Raw genomic sequence first — 24,028 nt, forward strand, 5'->3', positions numbered from 1 at the left:
ATATTCAAAAACATCGTTCCAATGTAAGTATAGCTAAATACGACTTTTATATAAATAAGTAAAAAAGAAAAACAAAATTTTCATTTTGGTCTATCCGATTGAAATAATTTTATAACCCTAATTAATCACCCTACGAAACTCATTGTTTTTAGAAAACGAATCGTGACATTTTTTGGTAAGAGGAATTGGCCCTCTGTTTTCGTGTAAGTCGTAAATCAAAAGTCATACATAATGCAAAACAAATTTGCTATAAGTTCATTCATTTCCCTTAAACAAAGCAGTCAATATCTTCATGTAATATTTATTATAAAAAAAAGTATTTGTATTTTAAGACACGATAATCAAAGATCTCAACGTTCCTCAAAGTAATTCGTCGGTGTGTTCGATGTTTCATTGTAATTGTTCGATAGACAAACAATGTATCTATATTATGTGTCGAAAATATAAATGTTATGTACAAATATATGATATGTTGCAAATTTTCTTTGTTTCATTGTACAAATAGTCACATAACTTTGCAAATATTTTGAATTAATAACTGTGATATAAATATTCCAATAGAACAAACATCTGTATTATATTTATATAAATATAAACATATTATAAATTAATATAAGCGGTGTCGTATCGTTCATCAAAATGAATATTAGAAAAATCCATATTTTCCATTAGTTATTTTAGTTTAGACTTTGGCCGCATGAGAAAATTAGATCGCGGGCTAGAGAGGAAGAAATGGTTTTTGCTCTATCCTTCAGTATGATTTCTATTTAGAGAAAATTCTCCATTACTGAGATACTGAAAAACATCAATTATATAATTGTATCCTTAAAATGAGATTATTTTCAACAATTTTCAAACTGGGCTTTCAGCGCTACGGCATGTGAAGCACCTTCGCTTTTCGTAAGAAAGAACAAGCGTTTTGAAATATGACAAGCACCCTTGTGTGTTGCATCCTATTCGCACGTTTAAGTTTGACAAAATATTATAGTTTTTTTTTAATTTTAGGAAAACGATGCAAATTCACGCAACGCGAAATATTATTGTTTTAATCAGAAACTAAACCTGTACCATATAAAACTCTTAATTAATACACTTAATATTAAATTACATTTAAAATACAATTTATACCAATAATGTTGTATTTAATTCATGCAAAGTACATTTATATTATTGTAACACGAAGTACAGTAGGTTTAATAATATAATAATAACGTTGAAAATAACTGTTATTATTTAAATAACGTTACCCATAAATGCTACTTGTATATAGTCTGTGGATAATAATATCTGTCAACGTGAAATTGACAACACTAGGTCAACACGCTTCAGTCGGACGAGCGTTGTCGTGGCATAGTCGTGTGTATTATTTAGAAACGTATTTGTTATCATTTTACGCCAACTAGTGTTTTGTATCAAACACAGCCCACGCGTTAACAATTATAAACAGTATTATGAACAAGATGTACTTCGGTGGAGTTGAGGGGTGAGTTTTTATTAATAATATCGAAAGTAGAAAGGCTTGCCTTGAATTCCGATTAATTTCGTAACGTGTATTAGAGTGTACTGAATATTTCGTTAGTATTATAACATTTATGAATGCAATTAATATTTATTTCAACTTAGTTACAAGTCGACGGTATGAATATTAATATATTTTGTATTAATATGGATTATTTCTGTGATGGATTTCATATTTTTGTAATTCTTGGCATGCCATATTGTGTGTAATTTGCAATAACTAATAAGAAAACAAACTTGCCGGGTTTCCCTCAATTGATTTTAAACGTTATTTCGTATAAAATAAGATGCAAATTAAAATTGGTTATTGAGATATGCGCGGAATTTGCATTGGTTAGCAACCTTGGACGTTTTCACCTTTACTTTTCTATAACATTGAAAACAATTAATTCATCAGTAAAGACAGCTGATATTGAACATACCGAAGTCGTAGAAAACATTAAATTATAAATTTTATTTTCGATATTTTATTATATATATATATATTCGATAGAATATCTTTGATTTTTCACTAAAAATCTGATAGTTTAAAAAAAAAACTGATTTCAAAGTTTTTCTATAATTGTTAAAGATTTTGTAAAAATTTTAAAAAAGTACGTCTACATGTAAATAAATCAGAAAAGTTCGTTGTTTTGCTGTTCCATTTTCGAATATTAAAAAAGTTAAATAGATTTACACACATATATTTGTAATAAATCATACTAGATTATAATTTAAAAAATATTACAAAATTTATTCTTGAAATTAATAATAATTTATCATTACATAAAAATATATTATATATATTTTTATTTATGTATTTACGTACCAATATTAATAGCTTATTGAGTTCGTGATTACACTCGCTTTATCTTCGTATTTTCTATAACGTAATTTTCATTTAAAACATTGAACTACATTTAAATATAATTTCAATCAAATCAAATTATAAGCAAATTGCGATAACGATAGTTAAAGTTGCAATTTATTATTTAACCCAATCAAATAATATGTTATTTCCATTCCTGTTCGTTTAGATATTTGTCTGTTTAGCAGCTTTAATTGCAATCGTGTTTTGATGATATGTTGTTAATTATATATTTGTCTCTTTCACACGTATGATACCATTTAAAGCGAGAAAGAGACAAAATATTACGGGTTATTATTATTGTAAGACACTATTGATGGTGCGCAGATTTACAAGTACTAGTAATAGTTGTTGAACGCAACTTTCTCTGAGGTAAATTTTGAACACGTACCGTAACTAGGACGCTGTTAATAAATGAAATAGTTGACCGAGTTACAACTTAAACGTCACAATATCAAAGTGGATCTTCTTAATATCAACTTTGAACTTCATTTTAACAGAAATTTAATTTAAACTGAACTAATTTTTCGACATAAGAATCTAAGCCTTTTTGTTAAGTATCCAGGCACTCCATCCCATTTTCAATTAGGAGGTGCTCTCTGACATACAAACGAACAAATAATAAACAAGTGTATATATATAAATAACTCGATGGCGTCCGCCTTTATTTATAAAATTACATTGTACTGTGATAGAACACGTAGATTTTAATAATTGTTTATAATTCATCTCGTGTTCGATGTTGAGGAAAACATCGCAAAGAATGCATTATAGATTTTCTAATACCTGGGGAATTCTACTAACATTGTCACTATCGAAGCAAAACATACTAGTTGTATTTTTCTTATTGTACTAAAACACAACGATTCAATTGTTTCTCAGTCGATGCTGGATGAGTAGAATAAGGAACGTAACGTCGTTGTACATTAGTAGAATTTCCCTCCTATCGTTCACGGCACGGGGTCCCAATCAAAACGTCACATGTCAATTGTTTAAATTTAAAGATTCGAAATTAACGAAACGTAATTCATTTCGCTTCTCAGCGGTCATTCACGGTTAAACATCAAGAACAAAGACATATTTGTATAGAATATAAAATATATTTTCTCATTGTTGGAGTCCGAACGGATTAGTTCAATTTGTATTCAGTGAAGCAAGCCGGATATAAGTGGTCCTTTTGTTTACCTGTTCTATAGATATACATGGAATATAATTACTAGACTTCTAGTGAGATGAGAGGTGGTACGCATACCCACCGTATCAGATTTGACGTCTCGTCGGCTTTTTGGAATGACATCTTAGGTCTTAGGTGTTCCGTAATGAACCGGTGGTAGATTTTTTTTGACAATCAATAAGTAAGTGTTATACTTCTATACTGAATAAAAAAAACATACTTTAACTTTAAAGGAATTTAGGAAAAACAGCCAAAGACGTTTTGAAGATGTTCTTCTTCAAAACCGAAATCCGTCTTTGAAATTTTTTTAATGTCTTTGTTATGAAAGTAAATCGAACGGCTTAGTAAAACTATATAACTAAAACGACCACCTTTATATGAAACGAGAATTATTTATATATTTTTTTGGTTAGGTTAGTATTGTATATTTTTCCCTGCGAGTACTCGTGTCGGTGATGCTCCGCGGGGAATTGGCTTGGAGGGCCTCCTATGAGACAGTTTTTTACAGCTCACATTCTTTATTCGGCTTACCATCTCGCGAGACAGATGATAATCTAACGGTATTTATAATTTTACGGTGACATATACATAAGAAGGAAGTCCTTGAATTAATTTAGCTTGATTTCTGTTTATACCAACATGACATTTAATTTTGCTTACATTAGATGTTTTCGTGCGTAGTCGTAAGGCTTTATTTTTTATTTGGTGTATAATTATTACAAAAAACGGAACTTAGATGTCCTCTTGAATTAAGCATAATATTTAGCGTTTATTGATTTATATTTATTTTATATTAAATATACAACAAGTTGACATTAAGTGGGCACAACTGGCGCTGTAAGAAATATTAACCATTCCTTAATTCGCCACCAATTTTACTATGAAATAAGATATTATGGGCCTTGTACCTGTATTTACACTGGCTCATTCAACATTAAAACCGAAACACAACAATACTAAGTATTTCTGTTTGGTGGCAAAATATTTGATGAATCATGTGGTTCTTACCCAGAAGAACTTGGACGAAGCCATTAAAATGACAGTTGTTCTATTCATTGAATATATTATATTAATTCAAATGCATTATTAGTTTGGTGGCTGTGTTGTAAGCATAAAGACTCGTGATGTCCAAGTTGTTTGGTCTCTTCCAAAAATGTTGAGCTTTTCCTCCAAGAAGTTCTGTGTATCATCTCGAAGTGTGGGATCGTCTGTCTTGGCTTTGCGACTATACTCTCCTTCTCCTTCGTTATATCGTTTTACCGCCCAATCGGAAATTCAGAGCAAGTTATTAGCACACAGTGCAGATACCACAATAATATCTTCTGCGCAATTGGAGACAATTTAGTGCATATGTGTGCTGCGTTGTCTTTGACGTCAAAATATTATTTTGCGAATGACATCACCCATAAATGCTAAAACTAAAAGTAAGTCGAATCTGCGAAGGTTCCAGAATAAAATAAAAACTACCACAATCACTCTAATTCCATTTCTAATATAAAACATACACTAACGAAGACATACTAAAAGGTTTATTACTTACAAATATATATTTGCACTTTGCAATAGCAAAAAAAAAAAAAAACACGGAAATCTTGGCTCTCAATAAATCAAGCTTATCGTGTTTTTCAGCTATGTAGTAGTAAATAGTAAAAATAAGTCTAAAATATAGATAATAGTACACATATTACTATAAATAAAAACAAACGAGATAGTGGTACCGGTTTTAATATAGTATTTGTGTGCTGACCTTGAAATAAATAAAAAAAAATTTTGATATATTTAAATGTCACTGATTTTTCTGCAAATTGACGAGAATGAACGTTCGTTTCAAGACGTATTCATGGATAATTTTTGCTTGAAATTTAAAGGGAATTTCATTTCTGGAACCTATACAGTTGGTGCAGCTGTAAGAATAAATCCGAAAATCATCGTAGTCAATCATGTTCGCTGATACGCGATTTTGACTGTAATAATTATAAAATTTGAAGGACATAAGCATCAAAATAGCCTATCGCTGTTTTCCAAATTTTCACGAGTGAGACACGAAGTGTCTTATTACAGATCATAACCAGAACTAGATAAAGTGTTGTAATGTTCACACCGAATATGCGGACATCTGGTAGTGGACATCGAAATATGTGGTATCTGGCGAATAATCTAGTACCGTCAATTTGCCTAAGATAAATGTCGAGGATATGTGACAATGTTTTTTTGGAATAGTGACCAAAAAATTCTCGTCTAGACAATTGTCATAAAGGAAAAATTGTCCTTGTGTTGTTAGTATAGTTAATGCTAAATCCAATTAAACGATTGATTTTGTAAACGTGGTAAACGAATCTGTTTTTATTGACTATTGACACAAATTACAATCTTTATATCTTGGGAGTGGGTGTGTCTGATTGGCCGATAAAGGTTATTTCCCGCAACAATCGCCCGCATTCCGCTCAACAGACACGCGTTGCATTACAATCTCCTGCGCTTATGAACACTTGTTTTATTAACTAAATATATAAATATACGTATATTTTATATGTTTGGTGGGTGTGTCTTATATAGGGTTGTCAACTGTTATTTTTCATAGCGAGGCTTCTTTTGTAACTTGATTGTAATTTCTGAATTAATGCACGTAGAAAATCTTACAATCGGTAAGATACTTTGTATCAACATTAAATAGAGTTTATTTGTACTTTGTTTAATAAAAAAAATAAAATGAATTTGTAGCCGTCGTATACTGTTTAATATCAAAAGGGAGTAAACGTATGTCAGATAAAGTGCCATAGATATGAACGGTAAAATTTTAGTCGATTTTCGTCCAAAAAACAAGCGACTTACAACCATACGTAATTATATCAAAATATACTTTATTCAATAAGGCTTTTAATTCAACATTTTGATGTTAACACCGAACAAAGAAGAAACTAAGGAGTAACGTTTGTATCATCAATCAAAAAATATACATTAAATAATTATACACAATTTAATTTATGTATCCTGTATTCTAACTTCGAGGTCTATTATAATTCATGTAATCCTGTACAGTATAACAAACCCTATTTATTAATATAAGCATTCGCTTGCGGCTTCGTCTGCATTTAACAGGTCAGGTGTTCAATGTAAAAAAGTAAGAGCCTACTTAGTCCTGTGGCTATAAGGCAAGAGGTTGGTTCTGGGTTCAAATCCCAACTCGGGCCAAAAAAGGCTATTACGTTTTTCTGTCAATAATTTTCAGTATCACGTCTGAATCGGAAAATTTAAGTTTTTGTAAACTTCCGCGCCTCGGAATGCCACGTTAAAACGGCCAAAGCCTTGAGCTCTTTGCAGTCGTATTGGATTTGTCATCCCATCGAGTTATGAGAGGCTACAGAGAGTGCACCTGCGGTTGAACACATACTAGTGCAACTATAATGGCTATGATGACTACTATGATGACCAAAATCGGTCCGGACGACAGCACATCATGACAAAAAGCAGTTTAAGCTGGCTTCATGATAAATCTCATCAAATCGTAACAGGCAGACAGACAGAGTTACTTTCGCATTTATAATACTAGTACAGATTTTATAGATACATAGTCTTAGTTTTTTTATTATCTATGTTATTACTAATAAAGAAATTAGATTGTAAAAATATGAGATAATTTTATAATTGTCATGAAATCAATATTTGTCTTTAAATCGCAACGAGACGGTAAGTTAGTACCAACGTAATATACGAAAGAACTGTCGATTCAATAAGGCCAAGTTCACGATTCGCTGATAACATATCATCGATAACAGATTAAGCCCTTATCAATGGATTTAAATAAATATTATTGTATGCAAAGATATCATAAGTGCAATATGTGTTATTATTGTTTGTTGATAGTTTAATAGTTATATAATTGAATATATAACAATAAATGTTGTATTTATTAAGGGGAATACCATTTAAGATAAGATCTTCGGTAGTATGTAGAAACGCGAGTTGCAACTCTGGACGGGTAGTGCATTTTTTAATTACTTTTGACTAGTTTTTTCTTTTTTATTTATGACATTTGATTAGAATTAGTAAGTTACTAGGTGATAAAATATTGTCTGTGAAAGAAAATTTGGATATTTTACCCTAAAAGTTAAAAAATGTTCACCAAACATTATTTGAAATGGTTGGGTGTATTTATCTACGTAAGATTTGTCTGACAAGAATTAACTAAATTGGGCTATTTAATATTACAGATATATCCGCACTAAACCGCTTTAAACTAGTTTGAAAAAACTTCAATAATGAAAACTATTATAACACTAAATGTATTAAGGAATTATTTAATTTGATATGAAATCTATAATTGTGATAGACGTCGATTTGAACTTGCTTCTCGGGTCTCGGTGAAGGTCGAATACATGCATCTGATTTAAAATTGCGCCATAACCACTTCGACGGAAATTACTTGACGGAGCATCTCGAACAGCTTACAGCTCAGTCGTTTCGCAAGCTTATATGTTACTACTTAAAACCAGCAACGTTGCAATGTCTTAGTTTGAAAACTGATATCTGATACGATTGGCGACAAAATAATATATGTGCCCAAATGCATAACAATAGGCTATTTGACAATGCGAAAAATAAAGTGTCAATTATTGTAATCAGTATATATTATGAGTTTAAAAATGGTTATTTATCAACGAAAGTTGAAAATAATAATTAATTTATTCAAAAACCCATAAATAAAAATGCATTTTTTTAACCGTTTGTCACGTGACACAAAACGCTCCTGAGTGGTCGGGTTCATGATGACGTTACTTGCTTGTTAACCTCGTTTGCCTATTGTATGTGGATTATATGTGCCACAGATTACAATACAGGCAAATGACGTCACCGACCCCATTGCAGCGCCATATTGTCAATGTAGCGTTTTCGCGCGCTATTTAAATATTGAATTTTTAATTTGATATTTTTCAGCAAATATGTCCTAGAAATAAAAAACACAACTTTTACTGAGTTCTTAACCTCTACTTAATAATATAAAATGGATTTTAAAAACCAGTCAAATAGCCTATTGTATTGTTGTTGTAGATGTTGTATGCTCCAAAAACGATTATTACTTTATCATATATTATTATACATATATAAACAACCTGTAAATGTCCCACTGGTGGGCTAAAGCCTCCTTTCTGTTTGAGGAGAAATTTTGGAGTAAATTCTTCAACGCTGCTCCAATGCGGATTGGTGGATACACAAGTGGCAGAATTTCATTGAAATCCTCCTCGATGCTTGATGCCGTCCTCACGATGTTTTTCCTTACCATCGAGCACGAGATGAATTAAAATCACAAATTAAGCACAAAAATGAAAATTAAACGTGCCTGCCTGGATTTGAACGCGCTCTGGGCAAACTCTGCTTTTATACCATATGTACTCGTCAATAAACTGAAATAAAAAGTTCTGGAGATCTTTCTCGCTAACTAACTAACTAACTTGATTCGGGAAACGTGCAAATAATCCGTCATGTCAGCTACTTTATACCTTTAAAAGATATTTATGCAAAGTTTTAATCGTTGAAACAGAAAACATGCTTGAACAGAATATATTTGTTTTATAAATATTGTTTGGTTTCTTCAAATAATTGTATTATGTAGTAAAGTAAATAAATATTTTACAGAGGCGCAACACATTCGAATCTGGTGATATGCAACGAATATGGCAAGGTTGTGGGCAAGGCGCGAGGACCAGGCACCAATCACTGGGCGCTAGGCATCGAAGAGTGTGCTAAACGAATCATTGATATGGTTCACGCTGCCAAAGAAGATGCTGGTATTCCCTTGGACCAACCGATTGACTCTTTGGTGAGTAACAGTTCTACTGTTTTTGAAGAGACGGCTGGTTGAATATTCCATAGCATGGCTCCAATGTAGATTCCTCGCGATGATTTTATTCACCGTCGTGCACGAGATGAATTCCGGCAGTCTTCTACGAATCGCCCATCCACCCGGTGGCGCTGTAGAACCCATTGATCAATTCGGAAAAAAATAATTAAGAAAAAATTATCATGCACAACAATACTTTTCATTACAATATTAAATAATAATGATTGATAAAGTTTTATAGTGTAGAGATTAGGCCTAATATGATACTATAATGAAATACAATAATCATTCGGGTTTTACCACTAGTACCTACCTAAACATTTAAATAAAGATTTAGTTTGATTTATAGTGGTATGTTCCAGAAAAAAACAGGATGTTATCTATTAAATCAATCTATGTATGTTTGAACACACAAAATACATCAATGTTAAGACTCATAATTATTATTAGATAAAAATGAATCGTGAAATAAGTCATTACGTTTAAAGTTAAAGTTTATTAACAGGAAATTAAAACAATAATTTAAATATAGATAATACGTTCGCTAATTCATTATATTTATACATAGTTGTTTTAAATATGTAATAAGTCTGTCACCGTTAAATTTTAAGGACAATTCAATTTACAATACTTGTAGGTTAAGTTAGTTATCACAATTTTAATCTTAAAAGTCGGTAACAAATTTCTTAAACAGAATACGTCTAGAACATCGTTCGCTGCGAAATTGGCGTTCGGATAACTGACTATAATAATAAAATGTACACATTTCTTTATTAATAAATCGCACCTGTGCGAAGCCGGGGCGAGTTGCTAGTAAAATATACTTTGATTTGTTATCCACATGTTGTGAGTGTTTGAGATAGGATAGCGGTCAATAACCCCAATGACACGAATGATTTCATACTATGATTAATGATACAATTGTAGCTATATCAGTTTACTCTTATTTTATTTGACGTTGGCCCTCGATATGTCCTAGTGGTCAGCCTAGCTTAGGTCCATTAAAATGTTATTAAATTTTCCGACGAGAAATTCTCATTCTCATTTTTTATGATATTTGTAAGCTGGACAAATGTTCCAACTGATGGTAAATGGTATCACCACCTAAGACCTGTAAGACCAATGCGCAACCAATCTTGGGAACTGAGATGTTTTGTCCATGTTCCTGGAGTTACACTGGCTCAGACTCAAACTCTGAAAAGCCTGATATTATATCGGTCGTCTCGGATTTGCCATCCCATAGAATTATGGGAGTCGAGAGAGAGACGACATAGAGGGGGATTCTGCCCCCCTAAATCATAATTATCTTGCGTTATTGTCTGGTCACCATTGTGAACGGATGAGTATAAATCAAAATATTCTCCATTCAAGGTTCATAAAAGTACTTTAGAATCGTTATATTACAATGCTGAATTAAATGTAAAGAAGCCACCGATTCGGAAAGTAGATTCTACCGTGAATATTTGAATAATATCGTAATTTATCGATGATAATCCAAAAGGGCGATGTCGATTAAATTTGCATTTAAGATAATTTCTAACGGCAATTGACATAAGGAAATTGTAAGATTTTTTTTTTTCTAATCTATAATGCAGTGGACAATTCTACTAATTTATAACCGTTATGACTTACAATACGTTCCCGCGTTAGAAACGTCTTAGAATCCGTTCCGTTTCTAAAATAGGAAAAAGCCTAAAGGCAACAATTACATTTGGATTCGATTGCGTTAAAGCGACAATATAATACATACATATTAAAATGTCAAGTATCAAAATAATTTGGTAATATAAAATTAAAAGGCTTTAAAAAGTATTAAGGTTACTCGGCTAAGCCATGCGTGTCAGTATTCATTAAATAAAAATTCGTAAGCGTATGTGACGTATTAACTGAAAAGAATGCGTTCTAAATTTGAATTTTTATAGCATGATGATAAAATATATATATATATATATATATATATATATATATATATATATATATATATATATTATAGGATGCAGATTATAAAATAATATTCCATTTTTCGTTATTATTCGTTATCTGCTGATAATTTGGTATCTTAACGTTATTTATAATACAATTGTTTCAAGTGGTTATTAAATTTTACAAGGAAATTATATGTTATTTTACTGATTGGTGTTTATTAGCATTTTACCTGTGTATGTTACACTATGTATTGAGTCTATCTATATACATCTGCATCATATATTCTATCGCCATGCAGCGTTACTTAATATGATTGTGTCCGGTTTAAAGCCGCGTTAGTGATGTAAAGAATGGCTAAAATTTCTTACGACGTCAAAATCTATTGGCAGTGGTTTATACCATCCGATGGCTCATTTGCCAGATCACCTACGAATGCCATTTAGAAATATATCTTAAGTCTCTTCTAACTATGTTAGAACTTAAGATCTAAGTTTAATGTCTTTGTAAAAATGGAACGTTTAAATTCAAAATAACAGTGAAATTATTGAATTACAATTTAATATATAGCGATCGTTATTATGTTTATATATGTAGTTATTATTATTACATTGTATATGTTAGTTTATACAGATATTTATAGTCAATTTCAGGATTCAAAGACGCGCCAAAAAGTTTTCTGAAGTATATTCCTGGAAGACATACGGCAGCTTCAGCAATCTGCCTACTCGCTGTATCCTATCTTAATTTTATGCTAAATCTTGTAATATACTTACAGAAAACTCTTAACTAATTATTATTCTAGTCTATTCTTAAAGTTTATGAATGTAAACGAACCTTAAATGTCTTCTATTAACAGAATCAATTGAATTATTACAATTATAACCAATTGCGCAGGGCCTCACGTTGTCAGGGTGCGAGCAGGAGAGCAGCAACGCGGACCTCGCGGTTCGTGTGCGGGAAAAGGACGGAGCATGCGCAGGCGCTATCTACGTAGCATCAGACACAGCTGGTTCCCTGTTTACAGGGGCACCTAATGGAGGAATGGTGCTTATAGCTGGTAAGATTCATTTATATTATATAATAGTTTTACATACTCCATGAGATTTACCAATAGCTCTACTGTAGGTATTATGCACTAAAAACAGTTACTACTTATATCAATTTTGATTTTACTTCCAAAATTCTGACCTCGATAATCCCTTCTGAATATTAAACGCCATTTCTACCCGAATACCACATACTAAGTAGTTTTCGCCAGCGGGTCGCGTTTTAGGGGTTGTTTATAGTTAAATATAGCTTATGTGTTATTCTGATGTATAAAGCTATTTCATTGCAAAGTTTCATGGAAATTCATTCAGTAGTTTTTGCATGGAAGAGTAACAAACATCCATACATACAAATGTTCGCCTTTATAATACTAGTAAGGATAAGGATTATGTATAACGTGACCAATGACGTCTTTTAAGGTCAAAGTTGTTTATGTATCTTAACTCCTAGTTTAATATCATAGATTTATTTAAGTCCAGTGGAACAGGCATTAAGCTTAACTTTGTTAGTTAATTTGTCACTAAAAGGAACCAAATTTAGCTCTAATTGCCTTTTAATTTCTTTTAACTTCAGAATTTATTTAATGACCTATTGTCAGTTTAATTATAAATCACATACAGTACAATAACACATTAAATTAAATTTTAATAAGAAATACACGGACTAAATGAGTGACAAATCACAATTCATTTTAAAAAAATGCCCTTCACGGGACGCTCGTCAGATTTCAAACATGGAAATTTACGGTTACTGAACGAACTTATAATAATTAAAATATATATAAATATAGTTAAATGCTTAAGGATATTTTAGTTAATAAAACAAATATACTTTTCTTATTATAATAATAATAAACAACAAAGTTTAAAGTATACGTTTTACTTGGTGGTATCACCCACTCATCATATATTCTACCACCGAAAAGTAATAGGTACTTACTACTAATAGTATTTTGTGTTCTGGTTTGATAGCGTGTGATCTGGTATAATTACAGACACAAGGGACATAACATCTTTGTTCCCAAGGTTGGTGGCGCATTGCGGACGCAAGGAATTTGTAACATTTCTTACAGCGATAATGTCTATGGGCGGTGTTAACCTCTTACCACAAGATAGCCCATTAGTCGGCCTACCTTTATAATAAAAGCGTTAGAGAGCGTCATGGCATACGAGTGAGGATTCCTCATAAAGAGCGCCAATAGTAACTATATACTATATATATATACATATAATAAAATTGAAGTGTCTGTTTGTAATATTAAAATAATCGCTTTTTACTAAATGCATATACTCGGTACATATACCAAAATAACTTTCTTTTATAATTTTTGACTGTATGTCTGTCAAAAAAATGGTTGAATTAAAATTTTAATTGTAAGGAGCTATCCTTATATTCTTTCGATATCTTAAACTGAAAGAAAATAACGCAAAATATTTCAATAGACAAGGCTTTTGATTCACGAAGCAGTTCTGTCGCAGAATCTCAGCGGATCGACTAGAGAACAAAGTTTTACACTTAGAAATGTTTTTCAATAGACGACGAAACGATATTCTCTTCTACACAAAGAGTTTATTTATCATTATTGACTCATCACACACGATCCGTGCGATGAGTTCCAAAAAATAGTTTTTCATGTAACAAATGCTATTAGGGCTTATACTTTTAAGGCACGACGAACATTTCGAGAGCCGGGCTTTATATACTTTCCGTTGAACACAACGTTAGCGTCATTTAAAATACAAGTGGTGCCACCTAGGACGTAACGGGTAATACAGGAACTATAATTATACATCTAGACATGCATGTAAGGGGATGAAAATTTTGCGTTTCAGGCCCAATGCGACTTACTAGCGCCATCTCAACGTTGCGAGTTTTAACTAGAAAAACTGGTGCTAGAGGGCGGGATGGAATATAATTTAACAATGTTTTTTAAGATAGCTTTATTTGTCATGATTAATAGTACTTTGTGTCTATTTTGCTCTGACATATTTTCCTTGAATATATTCCTCATTGATGGAATTAATATTACGTACGGAACTTATGAATTAGCAAAATCTGTTCCGGATAATCTCTGGTAACTTAGGCTACAACAATCATTTTTTTGTTAAATTGTAACGCGAACGAAGTCGCGGGCACTGCTAGTCACAAATAAAAACCATATCGATCATGCAAACATCCGATAAGTTCAAAAGCGCAATAATAGCTGTCTGAAAGCGCTTTATTATTATGTATAAGTTGTTTACATTGAACTTAAATGTGTGTCAAGTGATTAATAGGGGCGCGTCCTCATTGAGTACATTTGGATCATCTGATAACCTAAACTCGACCTTCTGACTGGATGATAGCTTAGGACCATGTCAAGGTACAGTTTAAAACTTTTGATTCGATGTCTATAAATTTAAATTGGTATGAAATACATGGAGAGAAATTTCATCACGGGTGATTAAAATTTCCAACTTCGTGTAAAATGTTGGAATTATTTGTATTTGTATTTAATTATTTATTGTATAAAAATAAAGATGGTTAAATGATTAATTAAAAGGAATACTAAGTAATTGTCTGTTAATGATACAGTACAGTGCCGAGTGATCCGCTTTTTTATGGCATTGGGTAGCGGACGAGCATATGGGACATCTGATGGTAAGTGGTCACCACCGCCCATGGACAAAGGGTGATGTAAGAATTGTGCCTGTGATTACACTGGCTCACTCACCCTTCTAACCGGAATATAAAAATACAGAGTACTGTTATTTGGCGGTAGAATTTCTGATGAGTGGGTTGTACCTACCCAGACGGGCTTGCACTAAGCCCTACCACCAAGTAATTCTGCGTTCAATTCCGTAATTGGCAAACCTTTAATTTTCCATGGAACTACAATAACTTACATCGTAAAACAGCAAGACCTGAGGTCCTGGATTTAAACCTCAGTTCCGGCCAGTTAAGAGATTTATCAGAAGACATCCTTAGTAGCAATGTCTACAGGTTCGTGTAATGTTAATGTTAAGATGTTGATACTAAGTGTTCACTTCAGTCATGAGAGTGTGGAGAAATAGATCGTGCCGAAATATTTCTTGCGCAATTAGCAACTCTCAGCTGAGGTTAGATGCCATGACTGATATATGTCGGGTGTAGTAAAAAGGCTAGGCTGTTAATTGTTTGTTTAATTAAGCAAGTTGTCTATGGCATTCGATGCATATATGATCTATAAATTCATCTGCCAAATATTAGGATATTAAAAAAAAAAACTTTTTTTTAATGAGTGAATGAGGTAGGCGAACGTTGTGGGCTACTTAATGGTAAATGGTCACCACTGCCCATACTCATTGGCATCTTAAGAAATATTAATCTTTCCTTATATCTTCAATGCACCACCAAGCTTGGAGAACTATATCCCTCGTGTGTTACATGGCTCACCCTTCAAACCGGAACACAACAATACAAATTATTGCTGTTTGGCAGTGGAATATGAGTTTTGTGATACGTGCACGATGCATATAGATAATGTTCTTTTATGTATTCTTGATAACAATTTCGGTCATTATAATCCTCTGATAATAATATATGTGTTTTATAATATATATAACAGTAGTTTCAACCGCGTCTTTTAGGCATTAAAACAACGTCGTCGGTTTTAGACATAGAAAAGTAGTCTATTTAGTCCTTACTTGAGGTTCAAACTTGCTTCATTCAAAATTTTCTCTAATTCGGTTCGATGTAAACATGAAAGCGCAATAGAAAGACAGACATACATATTTACTTTCGCATTTTTCCTGGACCTCCTCAACCGTTATCTAAGACTTCGTCATCATCATCAACGAGGCGACCCACAACCCTCGGCACCCGGGATTCTACACGCACTTAAGACATGGCTGGGCTTGGAGGAAAATTTCTAATGTGGCGTTATTATAAATTATATATTTATGTTTGAAATGAAACGATAATTCTTTACAAATGAAAACCGGCTTTAACAATTTATTGATAAGTAATAGATTCTTATCAGCAATCGTTGTTTAATCGCTGATAAGACACAATCAGGAAATAACTTTGATCTATCATTATATATATATTCAGACGTAGATGAATCACGGGAAAACATAACGCTTTGGCATTTTTACCAAAGGCCATATCGATCACTTTATATGTCACTTACTATATTGGACTTATTCGTTGCCAAAAAAAGAAAACGATCACATTCTAAATTTTATTGTTTATTAAAACGCACAATGGACTTCATCACAACATTACAGTTATTGTAGACTAGTTACCCACCCCGGTTTCGCAAGGATGCAATTTATTAATAAAGAAAATAATATGAATATAATTAACTTACGAATAATGAAACTTTCTATCAATGAAAACATGTTTACAATTTGATCATTAATTCCGATATTTACTTAATTTCATAATAATCTTTTTCCACAACACAATACCGACCGGATATTACTATTTGGCGGTAGAATACATGCAGAGTTAGTGGTGCCAAGATTGTTATGTTACAGTAAAAGTTGTTAACAAAAATATTTTATACTTGTACTACTTGTACTTGTTTTCTATTTTTTAAACAAAATGGCTGCCTCGCTTCCAAACAAAAACAGCTTCGGTAAAATACAGCTTCGTGTTCAATGGGTATTTTTTTTTATTTCAGGTACTGGATCGAATGCATTACTAAGGACTCCAGACGGTCAGCAATATGGTTGTGGGGGTTGGGGCTACCTCTTGGGTGATGAAGGAGGCGGTAAGTTTATCACATATCTTAATTTAAAACCTTCCTAATAGCTATTCCAATTGAAAATTAGTATTAAACATGCGTTAGATTTACATATATCATGTGCTCCCCAGTATTATTCAGTATCAATGTATATATATATATATTTATAACTCATTACCCGTCAGGCTCCACGCGAGTACATTTAAAAGTCTATATACAACCATATTTTCTTCTTCTCACATATAAACCTTCCTCTTAAATGGGTCTGTTTTTTGATGAAAACTGCATTAAAATGCGTTGCGTAGGTTAAAAGATCGAAGAGTACGACGCCGGCGGTGGCAAGCGACTTTGTTTTATCCTATGAAGAGATGTATCTCTATTCCATTATAAAAACTTAGCTGATCTTTTTTGCGAATCATAACTATGTGATGTAATCGGTGCAGGATACTTGTTTTTGCATAATGCAACTATATTTTGCGATGTATATTTATACAGAACACGATAAAACATGTTATTGGATATCGTTATCTCAATTGTTTTCACTGCGTTTGCATTAATCGATATAAAATATAGAGATTATATGTTAATCAAAAGTGCACATATTAATCGTTACTAGGAATAAACATATAAAGCGTAATTTGATAATAAAATGCCCATTTTTTTAGAAATTTTGCGGATTATCCATTGGGCCAGCTATTGGTAATTGGCCACCAACGCCCCCAGGCATTGACTCAATAAGAAATATTAACCGTCCCTTAAACTTTTCAAACTAAAACATATATTACGACACAAAATTATGTCGTGGTAGAATATGATGAGTAAGTAGTAGACCACCAAGTAAAGATCAACCGTATACTGTAAGAAGAGCATATAGGACAATTTTAGTTATATGTGAACACTTATTAACACACTTATATTTGTAATTATTCCAGCATACTGGATAGCCCACCGTGCAGTCAAAGCGATATTCGACGACGAAGATGGTTTGCTACCGTCGCCGCATCCAACTGTACGGGTTTGGGAAGTAATCAGTGAACACTTCAAAGCTGAAACACGTGCTGATCTTCTTCCCCACGCGTATAAACACTTTGATAAGTCGCATTTTGCAGGTGCGTAGATAGTTTTATTATTTTAAATAGGAAGGCGGATTGAGAAAGGTTCATTATTGCTCATAAACATTGCCACTAAGAAATATTAACTATACCTAAATCAATCACAACGTCAATAGCCAACCTTAGGAAATAAACTGTGTCCCTTGTGTCTGTGGCTACATTTCCTTTTTATAAATTTGGTAGGCAGACTTGTAAGTAGGCCGAATAAGTGATCACCATTGCCTATACCGTAGAAACAGGGCAAAAAACCTTTAAAGAAAAATATAACATACTAGATATTACTATTTGGCGGTAGAATACGTGTGGAGCGAGTTAGACCTACTCAGATGGCTTGCATAAAACGATACAACCGATACATTTTCAATTACTTTTTTTGGGCCTCAATTTAGTGTCACCAAAATCTTTCCACATCGGAACTTTCTCTTCGTACGAGGGGAGTTCTTTGTGCAGTCTGGAGATAATTATGAGTCGATACCGATCAGAGTTAAAAAAATCGTAACAAGTAACTTCAAAAGTTAAACTCTTATCTATGAATGACAAATTTCAAGAGAAAAATTGAATCACAATTGCAGGTCTCACAGCGAAGCTCTCGAAGTTAGCAGAGCAAGGCGACGCGCTGTCGCAGCACGTGTTCGCGGGCGCGGGCGCGGCGCTGGCGGCGCACGCGGCGGCGCTCGCCGAGCGCGCGCACGGCGCCCGCAACGGCACCAGCGCCGCGCTGCGGGTCGTCTGCGTGGGCTCCGTGTGGAACAGCTGGGACGCGCTGCGACCGGGGCTCTTGAAGCAGCTAGCTGCGAGACGGGTGAGTTGAGTCATGATATGAGTCATTTTCTTATATTCACTGGGAGAGAAACATCCGATTGCTTTTTTCCCTTTTTAAAACATTAGAAAGAGATAGCAGTCAATAATAGACGATCAATCTATAGATTTCCTTAATGTTTATGTACTCGCTTATGCGATATAAGAAATAATTTTGTGTAAAATAAGCTGCTTATTTGAGGAATCTACACAACGAACCGGTTTTAGCTTTGCGTTGAGTACTTGTTATATTACGGTTCAAATATCTTTATAATATGTTTACGCTTTTGTTATTAGGTAAAAATTGAGTTAGAACTCGTTCGACTCAAGGTCTCGAGCGCTATGGGCGCAGCTTGGCTTGCAGCTAAACACGTCAACTACAGCCTGCCCCGAGACGACTCAGCGTTCTGTGAAGTTTTCTACACATACCGACCCGATGTGAATGGCAAAGTTAATGGGACACATAACGGCAAGCTGGATAACGGACTTCAAGGTTGCGGCTGTGATGACTGGTCTTACTGGAGCTAATGTATGATGGGATCCCTGCTGGTTTATTTATAGGTTGGTCAGCCAATACAAATACAAAAAAAACGGGAGGTGTCATGGTACTGCAGCCGGTTGGAATTAATAAATGACTGCAAAATTGTCATTTAAAACCTAGTTAAAAAAAAAATATACAAAACCGTATAGAATAAAAAGAGACGAAGAGAAAGAGAAGGAAAGGTCACCTGGAGGAGGCGTAACGCTTTATCCTTACGTGACGATTCCTTTCAGTTCATTCTTATGTAAACGGTGTAAAAGAACTTCGTTCCAAAAATTATCAAAAGGAATATAGTATTGGCAAATCTTATTGGATTTTTACCAATGGAAGTATTTTATGCTCCATATGGCCTGGCTAGAATGTAATCCAGGCTCATTTATTCAGGTCACTGGAATATTGTAAAGGTTAGTTTATAATTTCGATATATAGCTCAATTATTGTTATAAGAACCTGAATTAGTCAATAATAATAGTCTGTATAGTCTGTTCCAATCGAAAAAAGACATAAAGATGTACAAAACTAAAAGCTAAACTGTGTTGTACAGTACTAACAGTTATTGGTTAATATATCCTTATTTATAATATAAAATTCCACTTAGCTTCTTATATCCACTTTAATTTTTCTTCCAAAGTTTCAATAACAGCGTCGTCGACGTTAAAAAACCATTTTGAAAATCCGACCAATGATATCGCGTCAAATTGATGTCAAATGTTGTTTTTTTTTTTACTTTTGTGTTCTTGTTAAAGAAGGTTCTTATTTGGATGTTATACAGAGATTGGATGGAATTGTTATAATGTAATATCACCATCTAGTCTATGAATGAAAGATCTGAACAAAATTGATTGATCTGATTGCAAAATGAACGTTAAAAATATTATTCGATTGATAACTGTGATCTATAAGACTGTGTCACAAATGAGACTAGCTTTACACTTGAATTGACATTTTGTTAACTACTGCTGCACTCAGTTGCTGTTAACAAGTCTGCCAGTAGAGCAAACTTATTCCATATGCCTCGGTCATTGAACTTAAACCCAATTCAAACCTCTTTATACAAAGTAAAAATGTTTGTACATAAACAAATATAATAAAAAGACAGATGAAAATTACAAGATTTTATTACAAAGATTAAGTTTTGTTGTATAATTAGTACTTCATTGAATTTATATATATGACTGATATTATTTTAGCACTAAACCAGACAAGTAAAATTAGTATATTAATTCAATTATAATGTAAATAATAATAATTATCATCTAGGTAGATACAATAGGTAACAGTACAGTAAGTATCAATAAAACAAGAATTTTTTTTAGTAATTGTAGACACAAGGTACATAACATTTAAAATAACAGGTCCCATGGTTGATGGGGCAGTGACGATGTGAGGTATGGTTAGATTGGTACAGGATAATAAGAAAAAAAAAGGAATATATCTGTAATAGTTTTATATTAATTAAATTTAGCGCCGCTTTTTTTAAGATCTATCACGACGAAGATGCAGACCATCCCTTAATGGAAATACTGCAATAAAGTGACATAAATCTAAAATATTTTTATATTTAAGTGAAATGAAATGAAATGTAAATATCAAACATATCGTAACTAAATTTATAATTAATTCTATGATTTAGTTATAGTTCCTAATAATGTATAATGTATGTTACTTGTATACAATGAATAAATATTATATTAAAGTATAAAACAGTATTTATTATTGTTATTTAATAAATTAAGCTATGACGAACGACTTTTAAGTTCATTAGAACTTAAATTTTAACATTTTTAATATTTCAAATATGTTAATAAAGTAAACACTAAAATACATCAGTAATTATGTATCAATGTTAATATTTAATAAAAGTAATAGCAAGATATAACTTACTAACATAAAATATATAAAGTTACATAGGAAACATTCTTTGAAAGTTGTTTCGTGTATGTACATGAAATGTATTACGAAAAGTAACTTTATATAACGTAATATGTTTAACTATAACTGTAAAAAAAATGTTCTTATCTGTAGTCATATATTTTTTTTACGTACCCGGGCTGCCGATTCGTGGGAAATTCTCCAAAAAATGGGGTACTTTAAATGTATATGAGGATCGGGGTATAATATTTATGGATTAACCTGTTACTTCCGAAAAAAATAACCATTATTATTTGTATTGTAATATTTAACATCTTCTATCTACATTTTATTTCTGTAAACAGTATCATTGCTTTATATTAAAGCTTACAGTAGATTTTTAAAATTGGTTTTGGGCATGTGAGCTAAAATACTAATGGCAGCACTGCTATTGATAAAGATTGACAGAACAGGGAAGTATGTTTACATGTCAATGTCATCCCCATTGGTAAAGTTAGTTATAAAAATGTCAGTTGTGCGGACAGTATCGCGATTCGTAAATATAAAACCAATAATAAACATTAATTATAGATGTATGTGTCGTACTTTCTCAGCATATAAAGAAAAGACAAGTCGTAGTAGTTTTAATAATAGATATATTTATGGTGGTCTATTAGTTGCAACGGGTATCGTAGGTTATGTTAGTGCTAAAGAAAAAGTATCGGCTGCTTCTGTGATAAGTTTATCAGGTAGAAGGGATAAGTATAACTTTATAGCTGATGTTGTGGCTGTGTCTGCTCCGTCAGTGGTGTATATAGAGATTAAAGATGACAGACGGCGTGATATAGTGACTGGTCAGTCGATCACCTTGTCCAACGGATCTGGATTTATTGTTAAAGAAGATGGACTTATATTGACGAACGCTCATGTGGTCGTGAACAAGCCTAATGCTACAGTTAATGTGCGATTAATGGTGAGATTGATTTCACATAGGTTACATCATTTCAGACTGTCATATAAGCTTTTCTGGGTCTAAGCTTGACTGTCAAATAAGCGTATCTGGTAGCAAGATTTGGGCAAATAGCATTCACGTATTATGTAGTCGCTTGATTATCGACCTCTTGCTATCAGATAGTATTAGATACATGCAATTTTTTTACTTAAATTTAAAATCTAAATTGACTACTAAATTATCTATAGTAATTAGCTTTGTCTCTATAATGTAACAATCAGTCTTCTGCGAATGTCTGTATCACAATTTAAAACATCAGAGACTACAAGAAATATATATTTTAAATGTATCATTGCTAGGCAAAGTATTCATGGAGATGGCTTGGACCATTGAGGACATATCTGAGCCCCTGTGCGTCTCTTTTCACTTTTTAAATATCCTAATGTATAATTTTTCTACCACAACAGAATATTATTCATAATTACTATGATTGAACGAAATTATGTTGGAAGTTGTTTTAAAGAAAATTATAGTAGAATTGAAATCCAACCCTCATTATTGTTGCATACATGTAAAGATTGTGACATACATTGTGTTAGTACACTTCACACTTACATTAACAGCCTGTAAATTTCCCACTGCTGGGGTAAGGCCACATCCCCCTTTGAGGAGAAGATTTGGAGCATATTCCACCACACTGCTCCAATGTGGGTTGTTGGAATACACATGTGACAGAATTTCGTTGAAATTAGACTCATGCAGGTTTCCTCATGATGTTTTTCTTCACCTCCCAGCACAAGATGAATTATAAACACAAATTAAGCATATGGAAAGCTTCAAGCATCAGTGGTGCCTGCCTGAGTTTGAACCAGAAATCATTGGTTAAGATGCATGCATTCTAACCACTGGGCCATCTCTCGAGATACTCTAGTACACTTCATTTTATATATAATATAATATTTGTAATTTTCAGGATGGCTCCAACCATACGGGATTTGTCGAGGATGTTGACTTGAAATCAGACTTAGCGACACTACGGATTCCGGTGAAAAACTTACCTACAATGAAGCTCGGGTCTTCAGCTGACATCAAGCCTGGCGAGTGGGTTTGTATTGTGTGATATAAGGTCAATAGGTTTAACTCATAAATACTAACAGATAAAATTAAAAATAAAGCCTTTGTAATGCTTTTTTAAATGCTGTCTCTATTTTTATATAAATAAATCTAACCAATCATGTTCGATATTATGTTAAATCATGTTAAAGTTGTGCCTGAAATTTTGTTGACGACACAATTTAACAAATATTTTATATTTTCTCTGTTTAATTTATTTTTTTATATATCATTAATTGGTTTTAAATATTTATGAGATAAAAGTGCTAATTTGATAGTAGGTTGATAAGTTAATATGAGGATTAAATATAAAGCTAGTGATAAATGTATTTGGTGAAATAATTATGAATTTGTTTATTAAGTAATCACTATACTGAAAGGCTTGATTAACTTGGGTAGGGCTTTGTGCAAGCCTATCTGGGTAGATACTACACACTCATTAGATATTCTACCCCCAAACAGCAATTATTGTGTTCCGATTTTAAGGTTGTGTGAGCCAGTGTAAGAGGCACAGGGGACATGAAATCTTAGTTGTCAAGGTTGATGGCGATATAAATAATGGTTAATATATTTTATAACAAAATGTCTATGAGTGGTGGTGA

The 24,028-nt window shown here is 32.7% G+C and overlaps 1 protein-coding gene across 1 annotated transcript in view; it reads left to right on the top strand.

Annotated features, from left to right (window-relative positions):
* The first annotated feature begins 1,325 nt into the window (after window positions 1-1,325).
* Window positions 1,326-24,028, top strand: part of LOC125073010 (serine protease HTRA2, mitochondrial-like) — a 28,450-nt gene continuing 5,747 nt past the window's right edge. The window contains exons 1-9 of the mRNA XM_047683666.1: window positions 1,326-1,483; window positions 9,174-9,357; window positions 12,199-12,361; window positions 16,997-17,086; window positions 17,992-18,168; window positions 18,744-18,973; window positions 19,267-19,471; window positions 22,039-22,334; window positions 23,287-23,418. Of these exons, the coding sequence (XP_047539622.1) occupies window positions 1,452-1,483; window positions 9,174-9,357; window positions 12,199-12,361; window positions 16,997-17,086; window positions 17,992-18,168; window positions 18,744-18,973; window positions 19,267-19,471; window positions 22,039-22,334; window positions 23,287-23,418 (1,509 nt within the window). The 5' untranslated portion in view covers window positions 1,326-1,451. The remainder of the gene's footprint in view (window positions 1,484-9,173; window positions 9,358-12,198; window positions 12,362-16,996; window positions 17,087-17,991; window positions 18,169-18,743; window positions 18,974-19,266; window positions 19,472-22,038; window positions 22,335-23,286; window positions 23,419-24,028) is intronic.

This window comes from Vanessa atalanta, chromosome 23 (genome assembly GCF_905147765.1).
Source record: "Vanessa atalanta chromosome 23, ilVanAtal1.2, whole genome shotgun sequence".
In the NCBI taxonomy this organism is placed as follows: Eukaryota; Metazoa; Arthropoda; class Insecta; order Lepidoptera; family Nymphalidae; genus Vanessa; species Vanessa atalanta.